Source organism: Barbus barbus, assembly GCF_936440315.1.
Source record: "Barbus barbus genome assembly, chromosome: 14".
Classification (NCBI taxonomy): domain Eukaryota; kingdom Metazoa; phylum Chordata; class Actinopteri; order Cypriniformes; family Cyprinidae; genus Barbus; species Barbus barbus.
Genome location: NC_136742.1, coordinates 2,395,205 through 2,422,292, shown reverse-complemented (window position 1 = coordinate 2,422,292; position 27,088 = coordinate 2,395,205). Strand labels below are relative to the sequence as shown.

General features: G+C 40.2%; 1 protein-coding gene across 1 annotated transcript; it reads right to left on the bottom strand.

Moving 5' to 3' along the window:
• Positions 1–146: 146 nt before the first annotated feature.
• Positions 147–26,861, bottom strand: LOC306879827 (uncharacterized protein). Its single transcript, XM_079433027.1, has 6 exons — positions 26,142–26,861; positions 17,177–17,272; positions 12,055–12,288; positions 8,868–9,027; positions 1,955–2,046; positions 147–1,862 (listed from the first exon to the last, which is right to left on the bottom strand). Exons 1-6 carry the CDS (start codon positions 26,709–26,711, stop codon positions 756–758), a joined length of 2,259 nt encoding a protein of 752 aa, XP_079289153.1. The 5' UTR covers positions 26,712–26,861; the 3' UTR covers positions 147–755.
• Positions 26,862–27,088: the final 227 nt, after the last annotated feature.

Here is a 27,088-nt window from a genome sequence, read left to right as displayed (position 1 = left end):
TGTACAGCACTCTCTCCACCCTCAATACCACGACTGAGGTGCCCTTGAGCAAGACACCGAACCCCCAACTGCTCCCCGGGCGCCGCAGCATAAATGGCTGCCCACTGCTCCGGGTGTGTGTTCACGGTGTGTGTGTGTGTTCACTGCTGTAATGAGCTGCTCACCAGCCCCTGCAAAGCCTTTGAAAGTGGGATCCTTCTGGTCAAACCGAAAAAAACCATGTGACTTCGCCAAGTCAGCGAAACTAAAGGTGTTAGGCTTACTATTATCGTGACTATCAGCATCTACAGACTCATCTGAGGAACTTGGGGCTGCCTCTTTTTCTTTGTGAAGCTCAGCAATATTTTTGAGGAGGTCAGATGCAGATCCATTTTGTGAATGTTTGTCTGATGGTTTTACCTCAGATCCTGCAATGCCAAACTTAAATCCGCTAACAGGCACCAGCATCGAAAATGAAACACTGCTTGATGACTTTTCAGCCCCAGTTGTGGAGGACTCAAACTTGACACCTTCTAAGGATGCTTTATCCTTACTTGTACTTAACTGAATAGCAGTGCTTTGACTGAAACTGGCTTTAATTCCTGTCACAACAGGTAAAAGAGGAACTTGTGCAGCAGAGGTCTTGTTTTTCATATCTGGGTTTCCTGTCTTACATGAAACACAATGGCTAGATGTAGTGTCATTTCTTATGAGGCAAGTGTCACAATCCCACTGTCCATCTTTTTTAGCAAACATGGCAGCTAACCCACCATGCGTCACTGCATTACTTTCTTCAGTGTTGTATGGGGCTTCGCAAGCAACACATCATCATTCCTCACCAGGCAGTTGTCACAGTCCCACTGACCCTCTTTCTTGGCAAACTGAGCACCAAATCCAGTGTCAAATGGGACTGCTGGAACTGCTGTCTTGTGTTTTGGTGCATCAGTCTGAATTGCTTTCTTATTAGCCTGAGCGCAGAAGCCAGCAGATGTCACAGCAGCATCCTTCGATTCAAACTTAAAAGAAACTGGTAATTGAGATCCAATTGTGAAGCCATTCGAGCTGACATCAGTGCTGGCAGTGTTCTTAGTGGAATCTCCAGAAAGTCCAAAGGAAAACCATTTGGAAGGAGGAACCCCAGGGGCAAAGCCTTTGAGTTCTTCTACAAGTTTCACCTTTGCTGTAGAAGGAGCTGCACTGCTGCAGGCCACGCATACCGCAGACGTGGAAGCATTTCTTACACAGCAAACGACGCAGTTCCATTCGCCCTCCTTCATGGAAAACAGGGTTTTGAGACCTGCTTCTTTGAATGAAACCCGAGGCTCTAGAGTCTCACATTTCTTTTTAATCTGTTGGCCTTGAGGGAATTCTGAAAGGAACTTTTGAGCCTCCTCAAATTTAAGTTTAAACAGTGCTGCTTCATCTGCTCTTTTAAAACGAATGGCCAACTGCTCAGTCTTCGGTATTTCATCTGCATAGTCCATAGCGTACCACACCCAGGATTTGTCAGATCCAGCATTTGGTTTGAGGGCCATGTCGGCAGTGATATAGTGATTAGCGCAGATTTTCAGAACCTGCTCCCTCCTCATCAAGAGACGAACCTTCCCAGAGGTTTTTTGTTTCAGGATTTTGATACTGCCAATGCCCCGCTCTTTCCATTCTTTAGTGTCCGAGTCAAATCGGAAGAGTTTTGCTCTCTTGCAGAACATCTCCTCTTCATCCTCCTCACCAGATTTCACATCAACCTTATCAGGTAGAGGCACAACGGATTCAAAATGAGGTCCATCCTCATCCTCTTCCACATAAGGTGGGGTGTGTGTTGTTTGTGGGTAGGGATACATATGTTGATGTGGAGGAAGACAATTCATCACATATACTGGGCCCTGCAGAGGTAAACAAATGATAATTTATTGATTCTCTGCCCCTTTACCGTAAGGTGGAAAATATTGTGTTTACATGAAAATACCTCCACTACCTTTGTTGGTGTAACATTTGCAGCAGTATGTAGAGGATGTGAATAATCCGCTGGAGACTTGTTGTAGTACACAGAGGGACCTGCAGTAGCAACTGAGACAAATAGTCTTTTTTAAGCATGTCTTAACTATTGTATACACAAGGGGTTCTTGTATTTAATAAACAAAAACAAAATAAAACAGCATTACCATTTTACCCAATAATATTTTAAATCTAAAAAATGTCTAAAAATAAATAATTTAGTCAAATATTTTAAGGCCTGTTCACAATAAGACAAACATTTGTTCTGAAAATCAGTGTCATAAACATTGTACTGTATATCTGAATGAATGTCAGTTAGTACTTCTGTTCAGACTGAAACAAATATTCACATGCCGTAAACAAGACTGCATTTTGACTGAGATGTTTTATGGAGAGGTATCATAATCTCTTTTTCAGTAAGATTTTTGCCATAAATCCCTTATGTATTAATTATTGCTGTCAAACGATTAATCGCGATAAATCACATCCAAAATAAAAGTTTTTGTTTACATAATATATGTGTGTGAACTGTGTATATTTATTATGTATATATAAACACAAACACACATGCATGTAGATATATAATAAAAAATATGTTATTTATATATTAAATATATTTATATAATATAAATTATATGAATATAATTTTATGCATGTAAATACATGTTAATATATTAAAATATATCACTGGATATATATCACTATCAACAGATCACTGGAGCTGTGCTAAGTCCCCTCATGCTTCAAATGCTCCACCATCATCCCCATCCCAAAGAAACCCAAAGTTACCGGACTTAATGACTACAGACCTGTGGCTCTAACGTCTGTGGCCATGAAATCATTTGAAAGACTGATTTTGGCTTATCTGAAGGACATCACTGGACCCTTACTGGACTCCCCTGTAGTCTGGCTACAGAGCAGTAGGTCTGTGGATGATGCAGTCAATATGGGACTGCACTACATCCTGCAACATCTAGACAGACCAGGGACTTATGTGAGGATCCTGTTTGTAGACTTCAGCTCTGATTTTAACACCATCATGCCATCATCACTCCTCCAACCCAAACTAACTCAGCTCTCCGTGCCCACCTCTGTCTGTCAGTGGATCACCAGCTTCCTGACAGACAGACAGGCAGCAGCTAATAAAGCTTGGAAAATTCTCATCCAGCACCCATACGATCAGCACTGGCACCCCCCAGGGTTGCATCCTCTCTCCACTGCTCTTCTCCCTCTACACCAATGACTGCACATCTAAAGTCCCCTCTGTCAAGCTCCTGAAGTTTGCAGATGACACCACACTCATTGGCCTCATTCAGGACGGTGACGAGTTTGCTTTACAGACAGGAAGTTAAGGAGCTGGCTGTCTGGTGCAGTCTTAACAACCTGGAGCTTAATACGCTCAAGACTGTGGAGATGATCATGGACTTCAGGAGAAACCCCCCTGCTCTCCCCCCACTCACCATCATGAACAGCACTGTGACTGCAGTGGAGTCATTCAGATTCCTGGGCACCACAATTTCTCAGGACCTGAAGTGGGACATTCACACTGACTCTATTGTGAAAAAGGTCCAGCAGAGGTTGTACTTCCTTCGCCAGCTGAGGAAGTTCAACCTGCCACAGGAGCTGCTGAAACAGTTCTACACCGCCATCATTGAATCTGTCCTCTGCACTTCAATAACTGTCTGGTTCAGCTCAGTTACCAAATCTGACCTCAGAAGACTACGGAGGGTAGTCCGGACTGCTGAGCGAATTATTGGTACAACCCTCCCCACTCTGAAAGCTAAGGCGAGATATTGAAACTTTTCCTTCATGACATTTGTTGTCATGACATCCAGTGACGTTTGACATAATCGGGCGACATTTCACCGCTAATATGAGTAGGCTATTTATTTATTTTATCGTTTATATAATGGCCATTTGATTTATAGCAGTGCCCAGTGTTTCCCATACATTGAGTTATTTGTGGCGGCCCGTCACAATATCAAAAATGACCAACAAAAATAGATTTTCCAAAAGGCTTATACTTTGTTGAATAAACTGAGCACCTCACATTTCAAAATAAAAATGCAGCGTGAGTGTTTTTATATGAATGTATCTTTGAAAAGAACCGTCCATCTTCATTCTCTCATATATATATGAGAGAATGAATATATATACAGTATGTTTTTGTATTTATATATATACATAATAAATATAAACAGCACACATACAATTATGGAAATAAAAACTTTTATGTTGGATGTGATTAATCGCGATCATTTAACAGCACTAGAATTTGTATTATTTTATCACATATCTATAAACACATATCTCCTGTGTAGGTTGTTTATGCACACACACACACACACACACACACACACACATCCTACAGTTTGTCAATATGTTGATATAAATGTAAGGGTGTTTTCAAACTTGAGTTCTCTCTAAAAGAACCGAAGCCAGACCCCTTTAAGTGGACCAAGAGGTGGACCAAGTGAAAACGGACCCAGTTTTCTTTATGTTCACACTATCGCAGTTCCTGAAAGAGGATTCAGATCCTTTTTTGGTCCACTTCAGTAGTAATGGTGTCTTATGAGTGTTTTCACATATAGTTCGTTTTAAGAGAACCAAACCCAGTTCACTTAAAGAGAACCAGAAAGGGAACCAGCCGAAAGTGACCTCAGTCCTTTTGGTGTTCATAATCTAGTGGACTCAAAAGAGAACCCAGTTGTTTTTTTGGTCCTCTTCAGCAATGAAGAGATCTCAGACCCTTTCTTGTTCACACCACAACTTTATAAAAACTCAGACCCCAGCTTTCTTTGCAGCAGTGGACTTTGGGTATTCAAGATGGCGCTTTTTTCCCCACTTTTTTTTTTTTTTTTTTTTCCCGGCCTGTCAGTAACACAGATAACACATGACAGTACGTATGTGTAGCTATGCTATCATCATTCACAGCCTTTTTTTTTATTTTTTTTTTTATATATTTATTTTATTTTATTTTTTTTTAATTAATTAATTAATTAAATTTTATATACCCTTTTATTTAACCATACTATGACCGACAAGACCAGGGGACAGAGAAAACAAGAGAGAGAAATAAAAAAAATAAAAAAATAATAATAATAAAAAAAAAAAATAATAATAATTATAATGATAATAATAAAAATAATAATAATAATAATAAAAAAAAAGGAATTAGAAAACAAAACAAACACAAAAAAAAAAAAAATTGTGGATAAAGTCAACAGAGAAGGGGGAGAGAGAGAGAAAAAAAAAAGAGAATGGGGGATAGAGAGAGAGAGGAAAAAAAAAAACAAAAAAAAAAAAAACAGACAATTTGCTTCGATACCTGCTGACAAAAAGAGAAAACAACAGAAGACACAACAGAAGACACAACATCAGAGAAACTGCAGCAACAACCAACATCTGTATGAATCACAATAAATTCTAAATGTTAAATGTTATTGAGCAACACGCATAACTAATATTACAAAATAAGTTTTGAAGCAACAGCTGATCAGAACAATGTGTGTCTGTGAGCACCCGTTTTTACACCAATGTGAATGCTTGAGTGTACACCTGTGTGTGTGAGCGCGCTTGTGTTCATAAGGTTCCTCCATGTAAATGTTTAATAGTGTGTGTGTGGGGAACAACAGCCCCATCCCGCAAGGCATGAAGCAGGCATGGAAGAGACCCAGGCCCCAAACATCCGGAGGCCCCCCAGGGCACGGGACCCCCAGGGGAACCACCGCAGGGACAACAAGATGGCGCTTTTTTCCCCACTTTAACACGACATTGTACCACGGTTCTGTTATATCCCCTTTCCTTCATTTTTTGGGCAAACAAAAGAAACACTTTTATGTTTTTATGGGTTGAGGAGAGTTGGCGTTTAATGTAATCATCTATCCACATTTCAATAAGTGCACGACCTCCACGACCTCCCATGGTGAAAAGTTTTTTTCTGTTGTTACAGCAGTGACGTAACATGGCTGCAGGTATGGCAAGCCTCCAGGTACACATGTCGAAACGAAATGCAAAGCGGACCGGGATCTCATTGCTTTCGCATATCAGGAAGATATCGAACCACAAACGGATCCACAAATGAACCTCCGGAGGTGGTCTGAGTATGGTTCGCTTTTGGGTCCTTTTAGGGGGGTCTGAGATCACATGGTTTGTTCACATATACACGCTGAACCGCTCCGAGAGCGTTTGAAAGGCTTAAACTAGGTGTGAAAACACCCTTAGACCTCTCTGTGTTGAGACTGTTGCTTTTTGGATCTAGTCCAGTTCAGTGTTTGATGGTTGACATTATGGCCTCCAACAATGGAATATTTTTTATCTTTTGCAAAAAAATATGAGTTCCCGTGATCCAACAGAGGATAAGAGGTACAGAGAATGGATCAGATTTTATAAGGAAAGACAGCCTAGTTAAATGTTTAGCCAGGTCACCTCTGATTTTTGAACTAATCAATCATGTTAACAACTTTACAGCACTTGTTGTGAATTTCACTGACTCTGTAGTAGGGTCGCTTTGTGAAAACATCTAAATGGTTAATTATAGATCTAGTAAGACAGAAACTCACCTGTTCCCCACTCATATTGGTCTGAAAAGGTAAAGAGGTGTTTCAGGTCTCGGGAGACTAGCGTAAATTGACCTACAGCGCCATCTGCTGTTTTGGAAAAGAAAATTGCTCATTTGCACATGTGAGAAAATCTGCCCGCACTCGTGGGAGAAAATCAGCCTGTCGCATTTGTGAAAAAATCAAGCCAAGTTTCCTCATAAAAAGGCAAATGAGTCGCACAGTTGTAACACACAATACATATATTTGTCCATACCTCTGCATTTTCTCTCAAAGAGTTTTGTATTTGAAAATCACTTTGCGTTTGTTTGAAAGTCAAGTTTTTCTTTGCAAAGCAGATTGTGTTTATTTGCAAAACACTGGATTTGTTTGATAAATATTGGCACAAAAATCGCTCCATATTTTTTATTTTAATCATCACATTAAACTATATGGCAATTGTCTTTCCATCCCCATTGTACTTTTTATGGCCTTAAATTTGATACAATTAAATTTAAGACTTTTTAAGCACCAGCGGAAAAGGCATGCTGACATTGAGATTAAATTGGACAAATAAAATAAAATATAATAAACTGCTTTAAATTTTGCAGGTATAGTACAGTTATCCTTAAATGCAGCATTTAAGTAAGAAACGTACTAATCAAATGAAAAAAATTTAAATGCATATTATTAATCTCTCAAAGATTAATAATATGCAATAATAGATTCTACTGATTCTCATATTAGGCTGCTGTACTAGAACTACATACTGCACAGATCAGTTGATACACATGCGATTTCTTTCCCAGATGTTTACATTCGATTGAGACAAAATCAACTGTTTTTATGTGAACCATGGGTGTTTTAGACAGTTGAAACACAATAAAGGCTAAAGAGAGTTTATTTAACCCCCGCTGGGATGTGCGCGCTCGTGGCCTATAACAAAAGTTTAAAGGGATCATCGGATGCTACATGCACTTTTACAAGCTGTTTGAACTGAAATGTGTGTTGGCAGTGTGTGTACACAACCACACTATAATGATAAAAAATCCACCCAGTGTTTTTTTTTTTATCTGGTTAAATCATTTCCCCTTTCTCATATTGAGTCATTCTCAGTTGCCTGTCAGTGTGACATCACACAGACTCAGGCCGCGCCCACGATTGTTGATTGACAGTAGCGTTACAGCACGGACTGGACTGGTGTTTTACCTTAGACCCGCTCTGAGTGAGCTGTCATCAGTCCGCGATTGTTTCACCGCAGGAGCAGATGTAGACAAGATGTCTCCGATTAAGTGATTGAGGTGTTCTTGTTGTTGGATGTAATCATGAACATAGCAGTCGTCATTTATCTGAGCCGCTGAAGATGCAGTGGATTACGTTTTTTTGTGAAGGGAATTGCACCCCCGATCTACCTAAATGCGTTTATGTTCACGTGAATCATTCGTGATCCAGATTCACCAACAGAAGAAGTGAGTATAAGGTTTTTTAATTAATTTTTGCAAATCGCCTTTCCTTATAATGTGCTAATTAGCAAGTTTCACGATGATTCTAAAGTAAACAGTCCCTCAGAGAGCGGCTCGGAAGAGAGGGGTGGAGTCAGCAGAGCTAATTTGTATTTAAAGGAAGATGCTACAAAATGGCTTGCTATGAAAAGAGCTGTTTTTCACAGGGTAAAAAATGTGTCTTTTACACTACCATTGAGAAATTTTAACCAAACTATGTTACAGACTTTTCATTAAGACCCTAAAGAATCATATCAATCTGATGACCCCTTTAAACTGGCAAGCCGCACAGCCGTATCTCTCTTACACAGTTTGGAAGCAGTTGAAATTAAAATACAGGAGTGTACGTTGTGAGAGGACAATTTGTAGACGAAGCAGCCACTATGAACAGCTGATTTGTACGAAAACACCTGATTGCCAAACTACATCGGAATTCTCAAATGGAAAAATCAAGTGAGCCCGCGCCGATTTGTGTTCACAATGCACAATTTTAGTGAACCATACCTTTAGCCGAAAGCGAACCATACTCAGACCACCTCCCGAGACGGTCTCGGCTCAGTTCGCCTCTGAGGGGTCTGAGATCATTTGGAGTGTTCACATATGGGCCAAAAATCACGCAAACCACGCTCAGACCCCTGAAAAGGATCAAGTGTGATTATGTAATAATAATAATAAAAAATAAAAAATATATATACACATATATATATATATATATGAAATTTACGATTTTTTTTTAAATAAATACAAATTATGTCAAGAGAAAACTATTCCTACATCTATGTTCTCCACGATATGAGATGATGATGGATTTGTCTATTTGTCTATGAGATCAGATGATTCTCCAGGACTTTACCTCTTTCTGAGATCTTCTTGAGCTCCTCCTTGCAGAAATCCTCCAGTTTGTCTCTCAGCTGATGGACAGATTCTCTCAGGACATCAAAAGAGACGAGAGAACTGAATAGATTGTCATTTACGTCTGTAGATTCAGGAGGTGCTGAGAGAGACCGGAAACTCTACAGAAAACACAAATCAACACTCATCAGCTCCACACTTCACAGAGAGTTGTGCGCTTAACTGAGCGCATCTCAGGGTCTGCTCTCCCCTCTCTGCAGGACATCTACCTCAAACGCTGCAAAAATAGAGCTGTCAAAATCATCAAGGACTCAAATCACCCTGGTAACCATCTATTCACTTTGCTTCCATCTGGTAAGCGCTTCCGTAGCCTGATGGCAAAAACTGAGAGACTTAGGAGGAGCTTCTTCCCCCAGGCCATCAGGCTCCTAAACTCTAACTCTGTCATAACATCACTTGACTCCATGTAAATATTACTATATCAATAAGCTATTCATAATCTTTTCTACCTCATACCCTGTACAACTTTTTTGCACATTCTTCTTATTACTATTTAAGTCAACAACATACTGACATGCACATTTATATTTATATTTTATATGACCTACATTTCACTGCTGGTTATACTCTGTATAATTGTGTATCTGACAAATAAAAAATCTTGAATCTTGAATAACCTGCAGGAACATCAGATTTGTGCGGCTCTGGTTGACTTGACTGATCTTTAGTAACTCACCTCAATCCAGCCCTTTCACAGCATCAGCTTAATTCTTATATTCATTATATCACATTCTAGTATTTGCCACTCTGACACTATGTGAACTTTTTAGGAAATAGTTTGGATTAAACATCTGTTAACCCTTGTGCGCTTCTCATTTGGGAGTCACACTCATGGTCTTCACGGTCAAAAGTGAATGGACACCTGAAATGTAACTTTTTTTTTTCTTCAGTAAAATCAATCTAATATATTTTTGTTCAATAATATTTTTTCTTTTGTATTTTGAGAAAATATTATGGTACTAATTAATATTTATGTAATAATTATGATCAATTTGTCCCACTGAAAATAGTACAATATGGTTTTTTTTTCACATTTTTTCAAATTATTTTTTAATTTATGCAGTATTTCAGATGAAAATAGACACTAGGCTTTTAACAGGAATGCTTTATCAGAGCCTAATCCTTCTGGGTCTGATTTGATTTCAACCTCTTATTTCAGTCTTCTAACCCATTTTATCTATATGGTTATAGCCATACCGATTCATTTGAGTGTGTATAATTGTGTATGTGTGTGTCTGTGAGTGTGTGTGAGTGGATGTATCTGTTGTATGTTTTACACTTCCGATGTTTTAGAGTATAACCCATTCCTTGCTGTCGACTTTTTTACTGCATTGTAGTTGAATTATTTATTTTATTTTACATAGTTGCTGTGTTACAAGTACACCAGTTCATAGGGGTGTGTGTGTACAAGTGTGTGTGTATGTGTGTGTGTGCGCGCATGTGTGTGTGAGAGTGGATGTTTTGATTTTGCACTCTAGATGTTTTAGAGTTTTACCCCTTCATTGCTGTGGAATTATTTTCTGCATTGTTGGGGATTTGTAGATTGTACACACAAACATTTTCTGTATTTTTTATTTATTTTTCCTCCATTTCCCATTCATTTCCTATGGTCTGTCATTTTTGACCGAAGACCACGACCACTTAGCTTTTTCAAATCATGCCCTCAATTTGTTTGTGTGTTCAAATACCAAGTGCCATAAAAGTCACAGAGTTTCGTACCATTCTGGTGAAGCTACGATTTAAAAAAAAAATTCAAAATGCAAAATTCTCTGGTCAGAAATGACCGAAGACCGCACAAGGGTTAAAGGATTAGTTCACTTCCACAGTAAAAATTTCCTGATAATTTACTCACCCCCATGTATCCAAGATGTTCATGTCTTTGTTTCTTCAGTCACAAAGAAATTTAGAAACTTTTCTATGATTTTTCTCCTATGGTTCTCCTACTTCTATGGTTCCTAACGGTTTGAACTTCCAAATTGCAGTTTCGATGCCGCATCAAAGGGCTCTACATGATCTCAGCCAAGGAATAAGGGACCTATCTATCATTTCCTAAAAAAAATCCACAAATGCTCATCTTGCACCTGCCCAACCTCATGCATTATTTAGTCACGTTGGAAAGGTCACGTGTGGCGTAGGCGGAAATACCGACCCAGTGTTCACAAAGTGAAAGTGCAAAAAAAAGTCAAACACCATTTACAAAAAAAGGTAAAACAACAATGTCGGACAATTTTGAAGTTGGAGGAGAAAATGAGATGGAGTTTTTTGCCCTATCCTACCTTTTTGAACTGGAGCACACAGATGAAGAGCTAATCGCGTGTGATGTTTCACACGTGATTACATAATGCATCAAATTGCGCACCGCAGAGCTAGTGCAAGATGAGCATTTGTTAAAAGTATATCAATTTAATAAATTGTTTTAGAAAATGACTGATCGTTTTGCTAGAAAAGACCCTTATTCCTTGGCTAGGACCGTGTAGAGCCATTTGAAGCTGCATTAAAACTGCAATTTGGAAGTTCAAACCACTGGGAACCATAGAAGTCCACTACTGTATATGGAGAAAAATTCTGGAATATTTTCCTCAAAAAAACATAATTTCTTTTGTGATTGAAGAAATAAAGACATGAACATCTTGGATGACATGGGGTGAGTAAATTATCAGGAAAGTTTTATTATGGAAGTGAACTAATCCAGGAGTGTCAAACTCAGTTCCTGGAGGGCTGGAGCCCTGCAGAGTTTAGCGCCAACCCTAATTAAACACACCTGATCCAGCTAATCAGGTCCTTCAGGCGTATTTGAAAACTTTGGTTTGGGTGTTGGAGTAGGGTTGGAACTAAACTCTGCAGGGCTGCGGCCCTCCAGGAACTGAGTTTGACACCCCTGAACTAAATTTTATCGAGTGTGAAGATCACCTGATCCGATTTTGATTAAAGTTATTCAGAATTGGTACTGTTGAGTGCACTGATTTCACCATGATGCAAGAAATCAGAAAGAAAATTAGTCAAAAAGGTAAAATGTCAGTGAAATTTTGTTTCATTTTGTAATCATGAAATATTTCTCTGTGAGTCTCCTGTCACAGCAGGATCTGGCTCAAGTCCACTATGATCCTGTTCTTCTAGATCTCTGTTACCTGCAGGAACTGGATGTGATCCTGTGTGTGTGAAAGCTGCTCCAGCTCAGCGTCTTTCCTCCTCAGATCATTGATCTCCTGCTCGAGTCGCTCCAGTCGTCCTTCAGCTCGACTCACTGCAGTCTTTTCTTGATCTCTGATCAGCCGTATCAGCTCAGAGCGACTTCTCTCAATGGAGCAGATGAGCTCAGTAAAGATTCTCTCACTGTCCTCCACCGCTGTCTGTGCAGAGTGCTGTTAGGACAAACAGTGATTAAGGCTTCAGTGAACAGTTTTGGGGGTAATGCATTACAAGTAACGTGAGTTACATAATCAGATTACTTTTTTAAAGTAACTAGTAAAGTAACGCATTACTTTTTAATTTAGAAGGAAATATCTTACTTTTTCAAAAAAATTATGCATTTCCTTTGTTTTTCATGTCTTGACTGACAGCTCTCATGCTGCCATGTTGAGCGAAATCAGGAGTAAGTGCAGAGGCGTTGAGTGTGCTGTGTGAACTTGAACTTACTGTAGTTCTAGACTAATGAATGTAAATTAATGTAGTGAAATGCAAACTCAGGATATGGCGCAAACCTGCAATAATTAAATATTTTAAATATACTTTATTTATTTAATCCCATTTATTAACCAGTGCTGGTAACACTTTATTTTGATAGTCAACTTTGGACATTCTACTAACAGTAAGTAACTTTGTAACTACATGTCAACTAGCAGGCATTAGAGTATTAGTAGACTGTCTGCTTAATATCTTCTAACACTTTATTTTGATGGGTCCACAACATACAACATACTGACCATGAGAAACTTTGCAAGTATATGTCAACTTATTCTACTAACCCTAAACCTAACAGTGTACTCTGGTAGCTAGTAGATATGTAGTTGCAAATTAATGAGAATTAGTTGACATTTAGTTGTAAAGTTACTTATAGTTAGTAGAATATCTAAAGTGGACTATAAAAATAAAGTGTAAAGTGAAACCTAACATGTTGGTTTCATTTTTTTTTATTTCTGAAGAGTGTTGGACTTTTTGTTCTCCTATGTTCAACAATACAGATGTGAATTTACATCTGCCTGAGGCTTATTCATTTCACTTTTGGTGTGAAAGAGCTTTTTCATCTAACCAAAAAATAGAACTTTATATATTAAAAACAAACAAGCAACCCCTGTCCAGAATGAAAAAGTAACACAACAGTAATGTAATGCATTACTTTCCATAAAAAGTAACTAAGTAACGTAAGATGGAACAAAGATGGCGCCACGCATGGAAGCCATTGTGCTTGGCTCTCCAGTTGTTTTAATGTTTTTGTTAGTTTTTCCTGATTTTTGTTTATCAAACACGATCAGTTTCACCAGGGATGAACTGCTGAACATTTGGCAGAACACACCAAAAAATCTCCTACCGGTTTTCGATTATTCGGATGTTTTGCTGAACATAGTAGTTGGCGGAGCTGCGCCGCTGTTCAGACGCTTCAGGACGCGCAGACAGGGGAAGCAAGACGGCGTGCTCGTGAAGCTCAGACAGCGCGGATTTCGAATGCCGTTGCCTAGCATCCATCTGGCGAATCGCCGCTCTCTACCCAACAAAACGGACAAATTCCTTCTGCTTTCCTGGTTAAACAAGGACTTTTCAAACTCTGCTGCTCTGTGTTTCACGGAAACCTGGCTGAATGATGCCATTCCAGACAGCGCGCTCCATCTGCCGAGCTTTCAGTTGTTTAGAGTGGACTGCGATGTGAAATCGTGCGATGGCGGGACGTAGTTTTACATCAATGAATGGTGGTGTACAGATGTAACTGTGTTAAAGAAGATGTGCTGTTTAGATCTAGAAATGCTCTTCATTAACTGTAAGCCTTTCTACTTGCCGCGGGAGTTTTGCTCGTTCATTCTTGTGAGTGTTTACATTCCACCGCAAGCGCACGTAATCTCAGCTCTACAGAAACTCACTCATCAGATCACAGAGACTGAGCAACAACACCCAGACTCTGTTTTAATCATTCTAGGGGACTTTAATAAAGCAAATCTCTCCTGTGAACTGCCCAAATACAGACAGCATATTACATGTCCCACCAGAGACAGTAATATATTGGATCACTGTTACACAGCATTAAAGGAGGCATATCACTCTGTCCCACAGGCAGCTTTAGGACTCTCTGATCACTGTTTGGTTCATCTTATACCGACCTACAGGCAGAAACTGAAATCAGCTAAACCTGCATTAAGGACTGTAAAGAGATGGACTAATGAAACAGAGCGGGTTTTACAAGCCTGTTTCGACCTCACTGATTGGAGTGTTTTTGAAGCTGTTGCAAATTATCTGGACGAGCTCACAGAGACTGTAACATCTTATATTAGTTTTGACGAAGATATGTGGATTCCTACCAGGACTCATCTAACTTATAACAACGACAAACCATGGTTCACTGCAAAACTCAGACAGCTTCGTCAGGCCAAAGAAGATGCTTTGCCCCACCCCCCACCCCCCCCCGTGTGATGAGCCCAGTGAAGATGAAGTGCGCCAGGTCTTCAGAAAGAACAAGACCAGAAAGGCACCAGGCCCAGACGGTGTGACACCAGCCTGTCTGAAATCCCGTGCTGACCAGCTTACCCCCATCTTCACACAGATCTTCACCAGATCACTGGAGCTGTGTGAAGTCCCTTCCTGCTCCACCATCATCCCCGTAATTACTACAGACCTGTGGCTGTAACGTCTGTGGTCATGAAGTCATTTGAAAAACTGCTTTTGGCTTATCTGAAGGACATCATTGGATCCTTACTGGACCCCCTGCAGTTTGCCTATAGAGGATGTGGATGATGCAGTCAACATGGAACTGCACTACATGACTAGGGACTTATGTGAGGATCCTGTTTGTGGACTTCAGCTCGGCCTTTAACATGATCATTCCAAACCTCCTCCTGCCCAAACTAACTCCTCTGTCAGTGGATCACCAGTTTCCTGACAGACAGGCAGCAGCTAGTGAGGCTGGGCAAATACACATCCAACACCCGTACGATCAGCACTGGAGCACCTCAGGGCTGCGTTCCCTCCCCACTGCTCTTCTCCCTCTACACCAATGACTGCACATCTAAAGACCCCTCTGTCAAACTCCTGGAGTTTGCAAATGACACCACAGTCATCAGCCTCATTCAGGCCGGTGACGAGTCTGTCTACAGATAGGAGGTTGAGCAGCTGGCTGTCTGGTGCAGTCTTAACAACCTGGAGCTCAACACGCTCAAGACAGTGGAGATGATCGTGGACTTCAGGAGAAACCCCCCTGCTCTCCCCCCACTCACCATCATAAACGGCACCGTAACCACAGTGGAGTCATTCAGATTCCTGGGCAGCACCATCTCTCAGGACCTGAAGTGGGACATTCACATAGACTCTATTGTCAAAAAGGCCCAGCAGAGGACGGATTCAATGATGGCAGAGTAGAACTGTTTCAGCAGCTCCTGTGGCAGGTTGAACTTCCTCAGTTGGCGAAGGAAGTACAATCTCTGCCCTCTGTTGTCTTCTGAGGTCAGAAGACAACAGAGCAATGTCCGGACTGCTGAGCGAATCATTGGTACAACCCAGTACTTATGCAGAGTGAGAAAAAGGGCTGGCAAAATCACTCTGGACCCCTCACATCCAGCACACTCCCTCTTTGAACTGTAGGGTTACACTTTATTTTGATAGTAGAATGTCTAAAGTGGACTAACTATAGGTAACTTTGTAACTACATGTCAACTAATTCTCATTAATTTGCAACTACATGTCTACTAACTCTCAGAGTAGACTTAGGTTAGGTTTAGGGTTAGTAGAATAAGTTGACATATACTTGCAAAGTTTCTCATAGTCAGTATGTTGTATGTTGTGGACCCATCAAAATAAAGTGTTAGAAGACATTAAGCAGACAGCCTAATAATACTCTAATGACTGCTAGTTGACATGTAGTTGCAAAGTTACTTACTGTTAGTAGAATGTCTAAAGTGGACTATCAAAATAAAGTGTTACCAACTGTAGCCGTCTAGTCGACGCTACAGAGCTCTGAGCACCAGAACGGCCAGGCACAGGAACCGTTTCTTCCCTCAGGCAATCCATCTCATGAACATTTCAACACTTAACAATAAACATGAAACACACAACAGTATCATACATTTATTTATTTAACACACATACTTATTCAATTTCAAATTTACACCAAACATACCTGTCACGAATCTGGTCCATGCTCTTCCGGACAATCACCACCAGATGTCACTCACTCACCACATTGACTCTCACACCACACTTCTCTGGACTGCAATACCCATCATCCATTGCACAGATCACAGCTGTCACCATTCACTCATCACACTGAGCACACACATCTGATTCTCATTATTACACACACTATATAAGCCTGGGACTTGCTCTTGCTCGCTGCCGAGTATTGTTAGCATTTATCACTCTCCAAGCGATAGCTTCTTTACAGAGCCATAGTCATAGTCTTGCCTTGTTTTCCTGCCGTGTCTGACCCTGTCCGTGTTTCCTAGATTTACCCTTCGCCTCTGCCGTTTGGACTCTGTTCGCTCCCCGTTTGGATTATTGCTCTCGTCTCTGGATTATCTCTCTGCCTTGCCCCTTTGGATACTGTTTGCTGATCGTCGACCCACGCTTGCTCCACGGACTGCTTTGTCTTGCCTCCACCATACCAGTTTGCCACTGTCTGACCCTGCTTGTTTAATGACCATGTTTTATAATAAAGCTCTGCATATGGATCCGCACGTCTCATGTCTTGTCAGCCCCGTAACAATACCAGTACATACTAAATTGTCAATTTTGTATATTGTGTTTGTGCTATTTTGAACGTTGTCTATTTTGTATATTTGTACATTATTTCTTTATTTTTATTATCTGTGTCCTGTCCTGTCACTGTCATTCTGTCGCACTGTGGAGCTTCTGTCACCAAAACAAATTCCTTGTATGTTTAAACATACCTGGCAATAAAGCTAATTCTGATTCTTATTCTGATTCTGTAATTAGTAACTTTTTTATGGAGTAATGCAATATTATAATGCATTACTTTTAAAAGTAACTTTCCCCAACACTGTCAGTGAGTCTGAACTGAGACTGAGACAAACTTTTCTTCTCCAGACTCACCTTATGAGACTCCACAGACTCTCTCAGCTGCTGAAGATCTTTCTCTCTCTGCTGGATTCTCTGCTGGAACTTTTTCTGTGTCTCCTTCAGCTGGTGCTGGAGGACAAAAGGATGATAGTAAATCTCACAGGAAAGTACTGTCACTAAATCATCATGTTGTAAAGTCCACCTAACTCAATGACCGTATCCACTGATGGCTAAAGGTTTCTTGCATGTTCTGTCTTTTCAGTGCGCAAAGTACCTGAAACTATGCTTGAGGAAAAGTACAGATCACAGCAGAAATGACTTTATTACAAGTTACAAGTCACCATTTCCAGTATAACTTGTGTAAAAGTCTTGGAGAATCTGATTTAACAATACTTAAGTATTTTACTTGTAATGAATATAAACCCATGTCAAAAACCATGCAGAACACACTCTAGTATTAGTATTAGTATTATCTAGTAAGAGAAGCAGAGGTCCAGGGAGAACATGCATTTCCAGGAAAATCCACACAACCTGATATTTTCAAGAAGGAGAAAATGGCAGCCTAAACAGCTGTTACAAGTTCCCCTTCTAGAGAACTCCACGCTGCACCCCCTAGCGTGCACATTGGGAAATTCAGCCAGCATGACTGGTGTCTGAAGCAAGTGTGAAACAATGGCAATCCTATTGGTCCACATGGCCCATCTTCTCGAGAGATGAGTGACAAGTGCTGCATCTCACGATTCTGGTCCCGCTGCTACCGAGGCACGGAGACGACTCAGATTGCGGGATTCGTGGGTTTAATATGCTCTTTTAAGGTTATCGGATCCTGCGGATAGCACCCGAGTCGAGCCGAGCCTTAGGAATGTGTGCCTCCGTGTTTGGATTCTAACACCCGAGGGCATATTCTACTTTTGCGTTTGTCTAAGCAAAGAGCACGCTCGTTCAAAGTTATGTGCTTATTGTGATGAGTCACAATGTTATTGTGTGTGGAGAGCCTCGCTGGGCATGAATATATTTAAAAATTCAGTGGAGCGATGCTTGCAAGCTTTCTCTCCCATGGTGTTTCCCAGGGAGTGGTTATGGGGAATGTTCCTTCCTGTGTTAATCCGGATGGGTTTAGGAGTGGGCTGCCTCCCCAGGCTTCAGGGTATTTTTAAGTGGGCAGTCCCTCTGAATCCCACTTAGTGGGTTTGGGCTAAGAAGACTGTTCCCCCTCTCAAGGGCTTTAAGTGAACAGTCTCTGCCGTGTAGCTGTTCTGGAATATGGCGGTCTGAGGGTTACCATGGTTCCCCATGAGGGAACGAGACGAGACCCCCTCGCCATGCCTTTGGGCTGCCTGTTTACGCCTCCTCAGACAACTAAATTGGTGACGTATTCACCCTTTTATATTTCCGGGCACCCGTCTATGACGTCATGGGCCATGTGGACCAATAGGATTGGCGTTGTTTCACACGTGCTTCAGACACCGGTCATGCTGGCTGCATCTCATTCCCTCTCGGGGACCCATAGTTACATGTGTAACCCAAGATGTTTTCTGTCAAATGCCATAATGTACCTAATGCATAACACACATGAAAATAAATTTGTTGTTTGAAGGCTTCATGGACTGAGAAATCAAAATCCCCTTGATTTTTTGACATGAAAGAAGTCATTGAAATATAAAAACATCTTGTAAGTTTGCTTCTACACTGCTGCCTGTTTAGCCCCGCCCAACGATTCTACGTCACTGCCTGTACACAGCATTCACATTTGTGTACAGTAGCCTTGTTGATTAGTTTGGCCAAATAAGGGCAAAAGGTACAAAGGTACGATCTAGTACCTTCAATGCCCTATAGATGGCAATATCACTTCTGTTTCAAATTTCTGCAGAAAGGTTAGGTGCCATGCAAAATGTTACGAGTAATTGCATTAATTATCACAAATGTATTAAAGAGTACATATACTTTTGCCAAGTAGAGGGTAAAAGCTGCTAATTCAGTAAACCTACATCCCAGATAGCACATGTACATCTGCAAGATGTCTGTTAAAGAGCGCTTTGTCTAGGAAACATCTACTGTGTACAAACATCTGAAAATCATCTTTAAAGGGGTGGTTGATTGCGATTGCACATTTTTAACGTTTGTTAGTGTGTAATGTTGCTGTTTGAGCATAAACAGTATCTGCAAAGTTACGACACTGAAAGTTCAATGCAAACGGAGATTTAAGTCTTTTAAAATTATTTTTTGAGACTCAATTATTTGAGTCTTTTAAAATGATGGTAGTTTAATCCCTACAAAAACGGCTCGTAGGGACTACAGGACTACAACAAGTTACTTCCCTGGTCCGTTACATCACAAACTCAGTAAACCCCGCCCCCGGGAACATGCAGCAAAGGTGGCGAGGCCATGCTGAGCTGCTTTAGAGAAGAGGAAGAGAAGACTAGGGGTGCATGTAAAAATCTATTCATACAGTATATGAATCACGATTCTTTGTTCTAACAATTCTAATGGATTCAAAAGTTTCAAAATCAATATTCTAAAGCAGCGGTTCTCAACCTCGCGTCGCCCCGCTCTGCACACGTTCTGCACTGCATCTCTCTCTCTCTCTCTCTCTCTCATTCAGATCTTCAGCTAAGCTCCAACAATGAAATGTTACATTTATACACTTATTTACAAACAGCTATGAGAAGCATTATACATGAACGCGCATGCGATTGCCGTACTGTATTAATGTTTTAATCAGGATGAAGCCATATATTAAAAGCTAACAGAAGCAGTAGCATTTACAAATAACAATATATCTAAAAGTATGAGACAACAACAAACAAAAAACATACCATTAAGAGCTGTGCTTGCACAGGTTCTGTACAAGCCTCTTCACTAATATCCTCTGGGTCTCAATCAGGCTCAAATTTATAAGCAATATAGATGACGCCATTGTTTACAATACAACCGGAGCACATGCCGCTGAGCTGAGGGGTTTAGCCAATCAAAACACACTGGACCAGCTAACCAATCTGAGCAACTGAGAAATTTTACACTTTTATCCACTAAATGAGCTCATTTCAAATTTGATGCCTGCTACTGGTCTCGAAAAAGTTGGCATGAGGGCAACAAAGGGCTGACAAAAGCAAGACATTTTGAAAAGACTCAGCTGGGAGAACATCTAGCAACTAATTAAGTTAATTGACATCAGGTCTGTAACATGATTAGCTATAAAAGGGATGTCTTAGAGAGGCAGAGTCTCTCAGAAGTAAAAAAGTAAAGTAAGATGGGCAGAGGCTCTCCAATCTGTGAAAGAGTGCGTAAAAAGATTTTGGAATACTTTAAAAACAATGTTCCTCAACGTCAAATTGCAAATCTCATCATCTACAGTGCATAACATCATCAAAAGTAAAAAAAAAACTGGAGAAATCTCTGTGCGTAAGGGACAAGCCCGAAGACTTTTGTTGGATGCCCGTGGTCTTCGGGCCCTCAGACAACACTGCATCACTCATCGGCATGAATCTGTCATTGATCTTGGATCGTAAGTAGACAGCCCACTCTCCGTGGTCTGGGTAGTTTCAATTAGTTTCACCTCTGGTAGCCCTTCCTACACACATAGCTATCTGAGGATATCAATGTGCTAGGTCAGTGACTGCTCCCCTTTCTAGGGTCTTAAGTAGCGGCCTCCCTGGGCCCTCGTCTAGATAGCGCAATCTCCCCTGCTAGGGTTGTAAGTAGATAGCCCATTCTTGTCATCTGGACAGCCTTATAGGAGGGCTTATCGGGGTTTTTCAGGCTAGCTGTGTGGGACCAGCTGCTGATAGCTCTGTGATTGCTCCCCTTCTTAGGGTTTTAAGTAGTGGTCTCCTTGAGCCCTACCTTAACAGTGCTGTCTCCCCTGCTAGGGTTGTAAGTAGACAGCCCACTCTTTGTTGTCTGGGTATGAAACCAATGCGATGTCCAGTCTTTCACATCTCCATTTATTATCTCTAATGCCACCACACCCACGCGCTGAGCACGCTACAGATAGATGTTTTCGACTTGAAGCAGCGCTGCGCAGAATGATCAGTGTATGACATCAAAATATGGCAAGAGCAATTTGAAAGCATAAGGTGTGTTCGACTTGAAGTGGCGCTGAGCAGAATGATCAGTGTATGACATCAAAGTATGGCAAGAGTGATTTGAAAGCATAAGGTGTGTTCGACTTGAAGCAGCGCTGAGCAGAATGATCAGTGTATGACATCAAAGTACCGCAAGAGCGATAAGAGAGCAGACTGATCCAATGCTTTCGAATAGATCTCGCGGTACGTGGATGTCATGGATTGATCATTCTGCACAGCACTGCTTCAAGTCGAACACACCTATAAAGGCCAAAGTATACTTCGCTTTTTACGCGTACGTGAGGGACAGCGTACAATCGAACGCGTAGCCTTTCAAAGTATACTCCATTTGAAGTTGTACCCGAATGCAGGCGGTCGACACATGCGCACTAGAAAGCTTCATTCATGTTCAGTGTCTGCTCTATTTTTCCCCGTTAAGTCATGACTGATAACAAATATTTTTTAACTCTTTTAAACCAAAGCTGAGCTGTCTCATACCCTCTTGCTCACAAGCGATCGTCAATGTGAGCATCTGTTTTTGCAGTTTCCGCTATTTAGTCGTCGTTGTCCGTCTCTTTAATTTAGTTTTCTGCTGTGAAACAACGGCCCGGGACAGTGTTGCCACCATGTGGGAAGACCTGATTACTGCAAAATAACTTCAGTGCGCATGTGCGACCTGAGCACACAAAGTACGCGGTTACAAAAATCGGATGGTGCGCGTACAGTACGCGCGTACTGTTCTGATGACGCAATTCGCGTCAAGCACACTGTATGCTGTCCCTCGCGTACGCTTAAAAAGAAAATTATACTTTGGCCTTAAGGATCTGTCTTCTCTCTTATCACTCTTGCGGTACTTTGATGTCATTCTGCACAGCGCCGCTTCAAGTCAAACGCACCTATTATAATCGTCCTTGTGAAGCGCACGGCATGTAAACGCCCACGTCACAGCAATCAAATGAGCAAAACCTCAAGTTTATCTTGGCTACTGTACTCTTTTATTTAGCACACAAGTGATGATAAAGACATTTATCATGTTACATGCTGTTCTTCTGAACTTTCTATTATTAAAAAAAATATATATAAAAATTCTTAAAATTCTCAGCTCTGTTCAACATTTTAATAATGTTTTTTGAGCAGCAAATCAGAATATTAGAATGATTTTTGAAGGATCATGTGACTGGAGTAATGATGCTAAGTCAGCTTTGATTGTTCCTAATAAACTGTTTAACTGCACTCGCAAGTGAATCTCAAGTTATTTTGTGTGATAGCTAAATATATTCTTAATAAACTACAAACAAAAAATATATAAATTTATTTTGTCCTCATATTCTTTCTTGTAACTCTTCCCTCTCATTCACATACCTGACTGAATGTGTGAATGTGAAGGTTGACGCCTTCTCGCATAGACCCTTTCTACTCAAAAACTGTCTTAGAAAATGTAAATAAATATATTGTTTTCTGTGAGCATGTAAACAAGATGATTTTCATATAATTTTGAAGCAAAAACTCTAGGCTACAAGATCCAGTCCTCAAAAGTCTTGTGAACAAATGTTCTGTATGTTTTTATGGCCTTATTTCAGTGACTTGTAAAGTTGGAGTAAAGTATGGAGTACCACAAGGATCTGTCCTAGCTCCTCTGCTATTTTCAATATACATGTTGCCCCTTGGTAATATTATTAGAAAATACGGGATTAGTTTTCATTGCTATGCTTATGATACTCAACTATATATCTCAACAAGACCAGATTAAACTTCTAAACTATCTAAGATAATAGATTGTGTAAAAAATGTAAAAGATTGGATGACCAATAATTTTCTCCTATTAAATTCAGATAAGACAGAGATATTACTTATTGGACCAAAAAACAGTACACAGAATATCTTGGATTACAATTTGCAAATAGACGGATGTACTGTCACGTCCTCTAAAGTCAAAAATCTGGGTGTTATATTAGACAGCAACTTGTCCTTTGAAAATCATATTTCCCATGTTACAAAAACAGCATTCTTCCATCTTAGAAACACTGCCAAGCTTCGAAACATGCTACCTGTTTCTGATGCAGAAAAGCTAGTTCATGCATTCATGACCTCTAGACTGGACTATTGTAATGCACTGCTAGCTGGTTGTCCTGCATCTTCAATAAACAAGCTACAGATAGTCCAAAATGCAGCGGCTAGAGTTCTTACGAGGTCAAGAAAATATGATCATATTACCCCAATTTTAGAGTCTCTACACTGGCTACCTATTAAGTTCCGTATCAGTTACAAAATATTATTACTTGCCTATAAGGCCCTAAATGGTTTAGCTCCTGCGTACCTAACTTTTCTTCTACCATACTACAATCCAACCCGTTCCCTAAGGTCGCAAAACTCTGGATTAGCCTTCCTGATAACATTCGAGGTTCAGACACACTCTCTCTGTTTAAATCTATATTAAAGACACATCTCTTTAGCCAAGCATTCACATAATGCCTCTTATAATCTTGTACTGCAGTTATATCTGATCAAATGTACATTATTATTATTCTTTAGCTTGGGTTGATTAAATAATTTTTGCTTAGCGTAGCTGCTGTACCATCTAATTATGTCTCTATTTGTTTCTCTGTTTCTGCCGGAATTACAGAAGCTTCAGTCTGGATCCAACCCTTAAATTATGTTTTATTAACATAGTTCGGGCGGAGCACGTCAGATACTTAGCCTAATTAAACACAAGTGGTACGTAATCAAGTCAATCAACTCACGGACATAAATACAGCTGACATGCCTCCACTCATTTGACGGTCTATCAGCATCCCTCCACCAATATCACTAAGTTCTCACCATACCACGGGGGGATACTCTGGGTTTGGGCCATTCCCGAGCTCAGAGCCCTTCGCCAGGACAGCACGCCAACTACGTATTATCATACTCGCCAAATACGCATTACGTAACTCGTGCTAAATATATGTAAGTGTGAAGACAACATACAGAATTACCAAATTTTGCCACAAGTTATATGTATTAAGTTTCTGTAATATATAAATCTATTGTGTAAACTTAATTTCCTGTAGAGCTGCGTTGCAACTATTTGTATTGCCAAAACTTCTCCAGGCCCCCAAAAACCAGCGTATGAATCTCAACAATGGTGTCAATCAACCAAAATAAACAGATCAACTCTGAACATCACAAAACATGCTACTAAAACTCAACACAAAAACAAAAGCAATTATAAAAGCAAATAGAAAGAATTAGAAAAAAATAAGTGAACAATTCAGTGGCATAATTTATTCATGCTGCAATGCATGCTGGGACTCATGGGTGAGTTTTGTACTGTACCCAGCATGCATTGCAGCATTAAGCTTTTGACTCACCATTGTTGAGATTCATATGCTGATTCTTGATTTCTGCATGTGTCTAATATTGCTGTAATACTGAAGATTTTGTACATAAGATGTTTTATAATTCTTCATAATAGATTGTTGTTTCACAGTATCATATAGCATTTATCAATAACACAAAACTAGTAAAAAATACACATCACTTCATTAAAGAATAAATGAGATCAGAGAAGCTGGCTGCGTCATGATGACTACAAGCCTAAAACATATACTTAAGTTTTGGCTTTTGTTGCTATAACACATTCATTTTACAAACACTGTTATAGCAACCAAAACAAAAAAATCCAGAACTAAAAAGTCAGGGGTCAAGAGCCCAACTAAAGCAAACTCTGATCGCCATAATGGTGAGGTCAAACTAAACATTTTCAATAAAGAATCTAAATGTCTATCAATTCTCAAGGAATTTTTGTAGATATATGACAGAAATAAAGTCAGACTGTGATGTGTGAATCTGTTGATGCTGTTTGTGGAGTTGTTTAATCATCCTCTGCTGTTTTATTTCAGTTGATTTCATCTAAGGCTGTGGCTGTTTGTCAGTTGTAGTTTCATTTCTTGCTCTTTTCTTCAGTGATTCTGCTTGTTCACAGCAGCTGTTCATCATTGGCTGAATTCACTCATTAGTTTTCATTCTCTCTGTCAGGTGGGCTGTATTAGTAAGCATTAGTACATGAGTAGAGAATAGTGAATGAGGGTATAGCGTGTGATTTGAAACACAGTCTCTAAGTGTCGACTGAGCGCTGTTACTTCACAGGACTGCAACAAAATCAACAAATATTACCCAGAATTAATAGTTTTTTTTTAACGTGATTTTACTGTTGTAATGAAAAAACAATGTTACTGTCAGAATATGGCCGTTTTTAACAGCAATTTTTTACAGTGCACACGGTTTCTTTATTTGTTTTTAACAGTAAAATTCATATTTATCCATTTCTGGATAAATATAGCCTGCATATAAACCTTTGTGCCTTGCTGCTGACATTTATCATGCAGAAAAAATGCCCCTCCCTGTGCACAATACGGGTTGCCTGTGGATGAGAATCCGACACAATAACTGGTGGGACGAGTTCACTGCCGAGTGAAATGAGAGTTTTATAATGACAGGACATGCATTTATACAACACTTTATTCAAAAGGAAGAACCGCTCTTTCTGCACGTCATACGTCATTATGCTATTTCTGCATCATTGCACATGCGCAGTCCTTTCAGTTTCGGTTTTCAATCCGATCAAGTGTTTACATGCACTCTCAATCATATTAGAAAAGGAATAAACCACCCCCTTCAATCCGATCAAAATTTAATTCCGATCGAGCTCAATCGGATCGATTAAGGTGTTTACATAAAGGCTTTTCATTCCGATTGAGCCGTCAATCCGATTACAAACAGATTATTTTGTTGCATGTAAACGTAGCCAGCGAAACTCTTCTTACAGATGCTATTAATTTCTTCTGATGAACACAGTGTGAATACTGTAAGCTGTTAACATGGGTGCCAATATAAACACGTATGAAACGGGGCTAAGTGTCAGCAATATTTCATCAGTGCATAGATTTAAATACCTGTTTCTCTGTCCTCTGTGCTGCAGCTGATACAATGTCATGGCTTTTATGTTTGTCCATGCACAGCACACATATACATTTCTGATCAGTGCGACAGAAAACCTCAAGAAGCTTCTCATGTTTCTGGCAGATCATCTCCTGCAGTCGTCCAGTGGCATCAGTCAAATTGTGTCTCTTTCCTTTAAAGAAACTCTCATGTTGTTCAAGGTGATTCTGACAATAAGAGTTCAGACACACCAGACAGGACTTGACGGCTTTGTATTTTCTTGTAGTACAGATGTCACACTGCACATCTTCGGCTCCAGCGTAACAGTCAGCAGATAGTTTGGTCTTCTTCAGTTTCTCCACCACTTCAGCCAGCATGGTGTTTCTAGCTAAAGCAGGTCTTGGACTGAAGGTCTGTCTGCACTGAGGGCAGCTGTAGACTCTCTTCTGATCCTCCTGATCCCAGAAGCCTGTAATACAGCTCTTACAGTAACTGTGTCCACAGGGAATGGCCACTGGATCCTTCAGGAGATCCAGACACACTGGACAAGTGAACTCATCCTGAGAAAATCTGGCTTCTGCCATTTTACTACAATTTTATCCAATTGTAAGTCGCTTTGGATAAAAGCGTCTGCCAAATGACTAAATGTAAATGTACTGCGTGAATACAGAGACACAAACACAAAACAGCTCAACTACACTTAAGTTTCTTTTTCCCTGGAATCATGTGATTCCTTTTTCCTGCTGCTGTGTTTGAGTGACGTGAGTAAAATGGGTGTGTCTGCAAATCTGTAAAGCAGGTTTCTCATTCCATTTCTTTTACAGCCACACCAGGGGCCTGATGTATAAACGTTGCATAAAATTTGCACACACAGTTTTTGACACACATATTGAGATTTATCAAAAGTAAACTACATGTAAATATGTGTGCACCAGAGCCAGACACTCTAGAGCAGGATTGC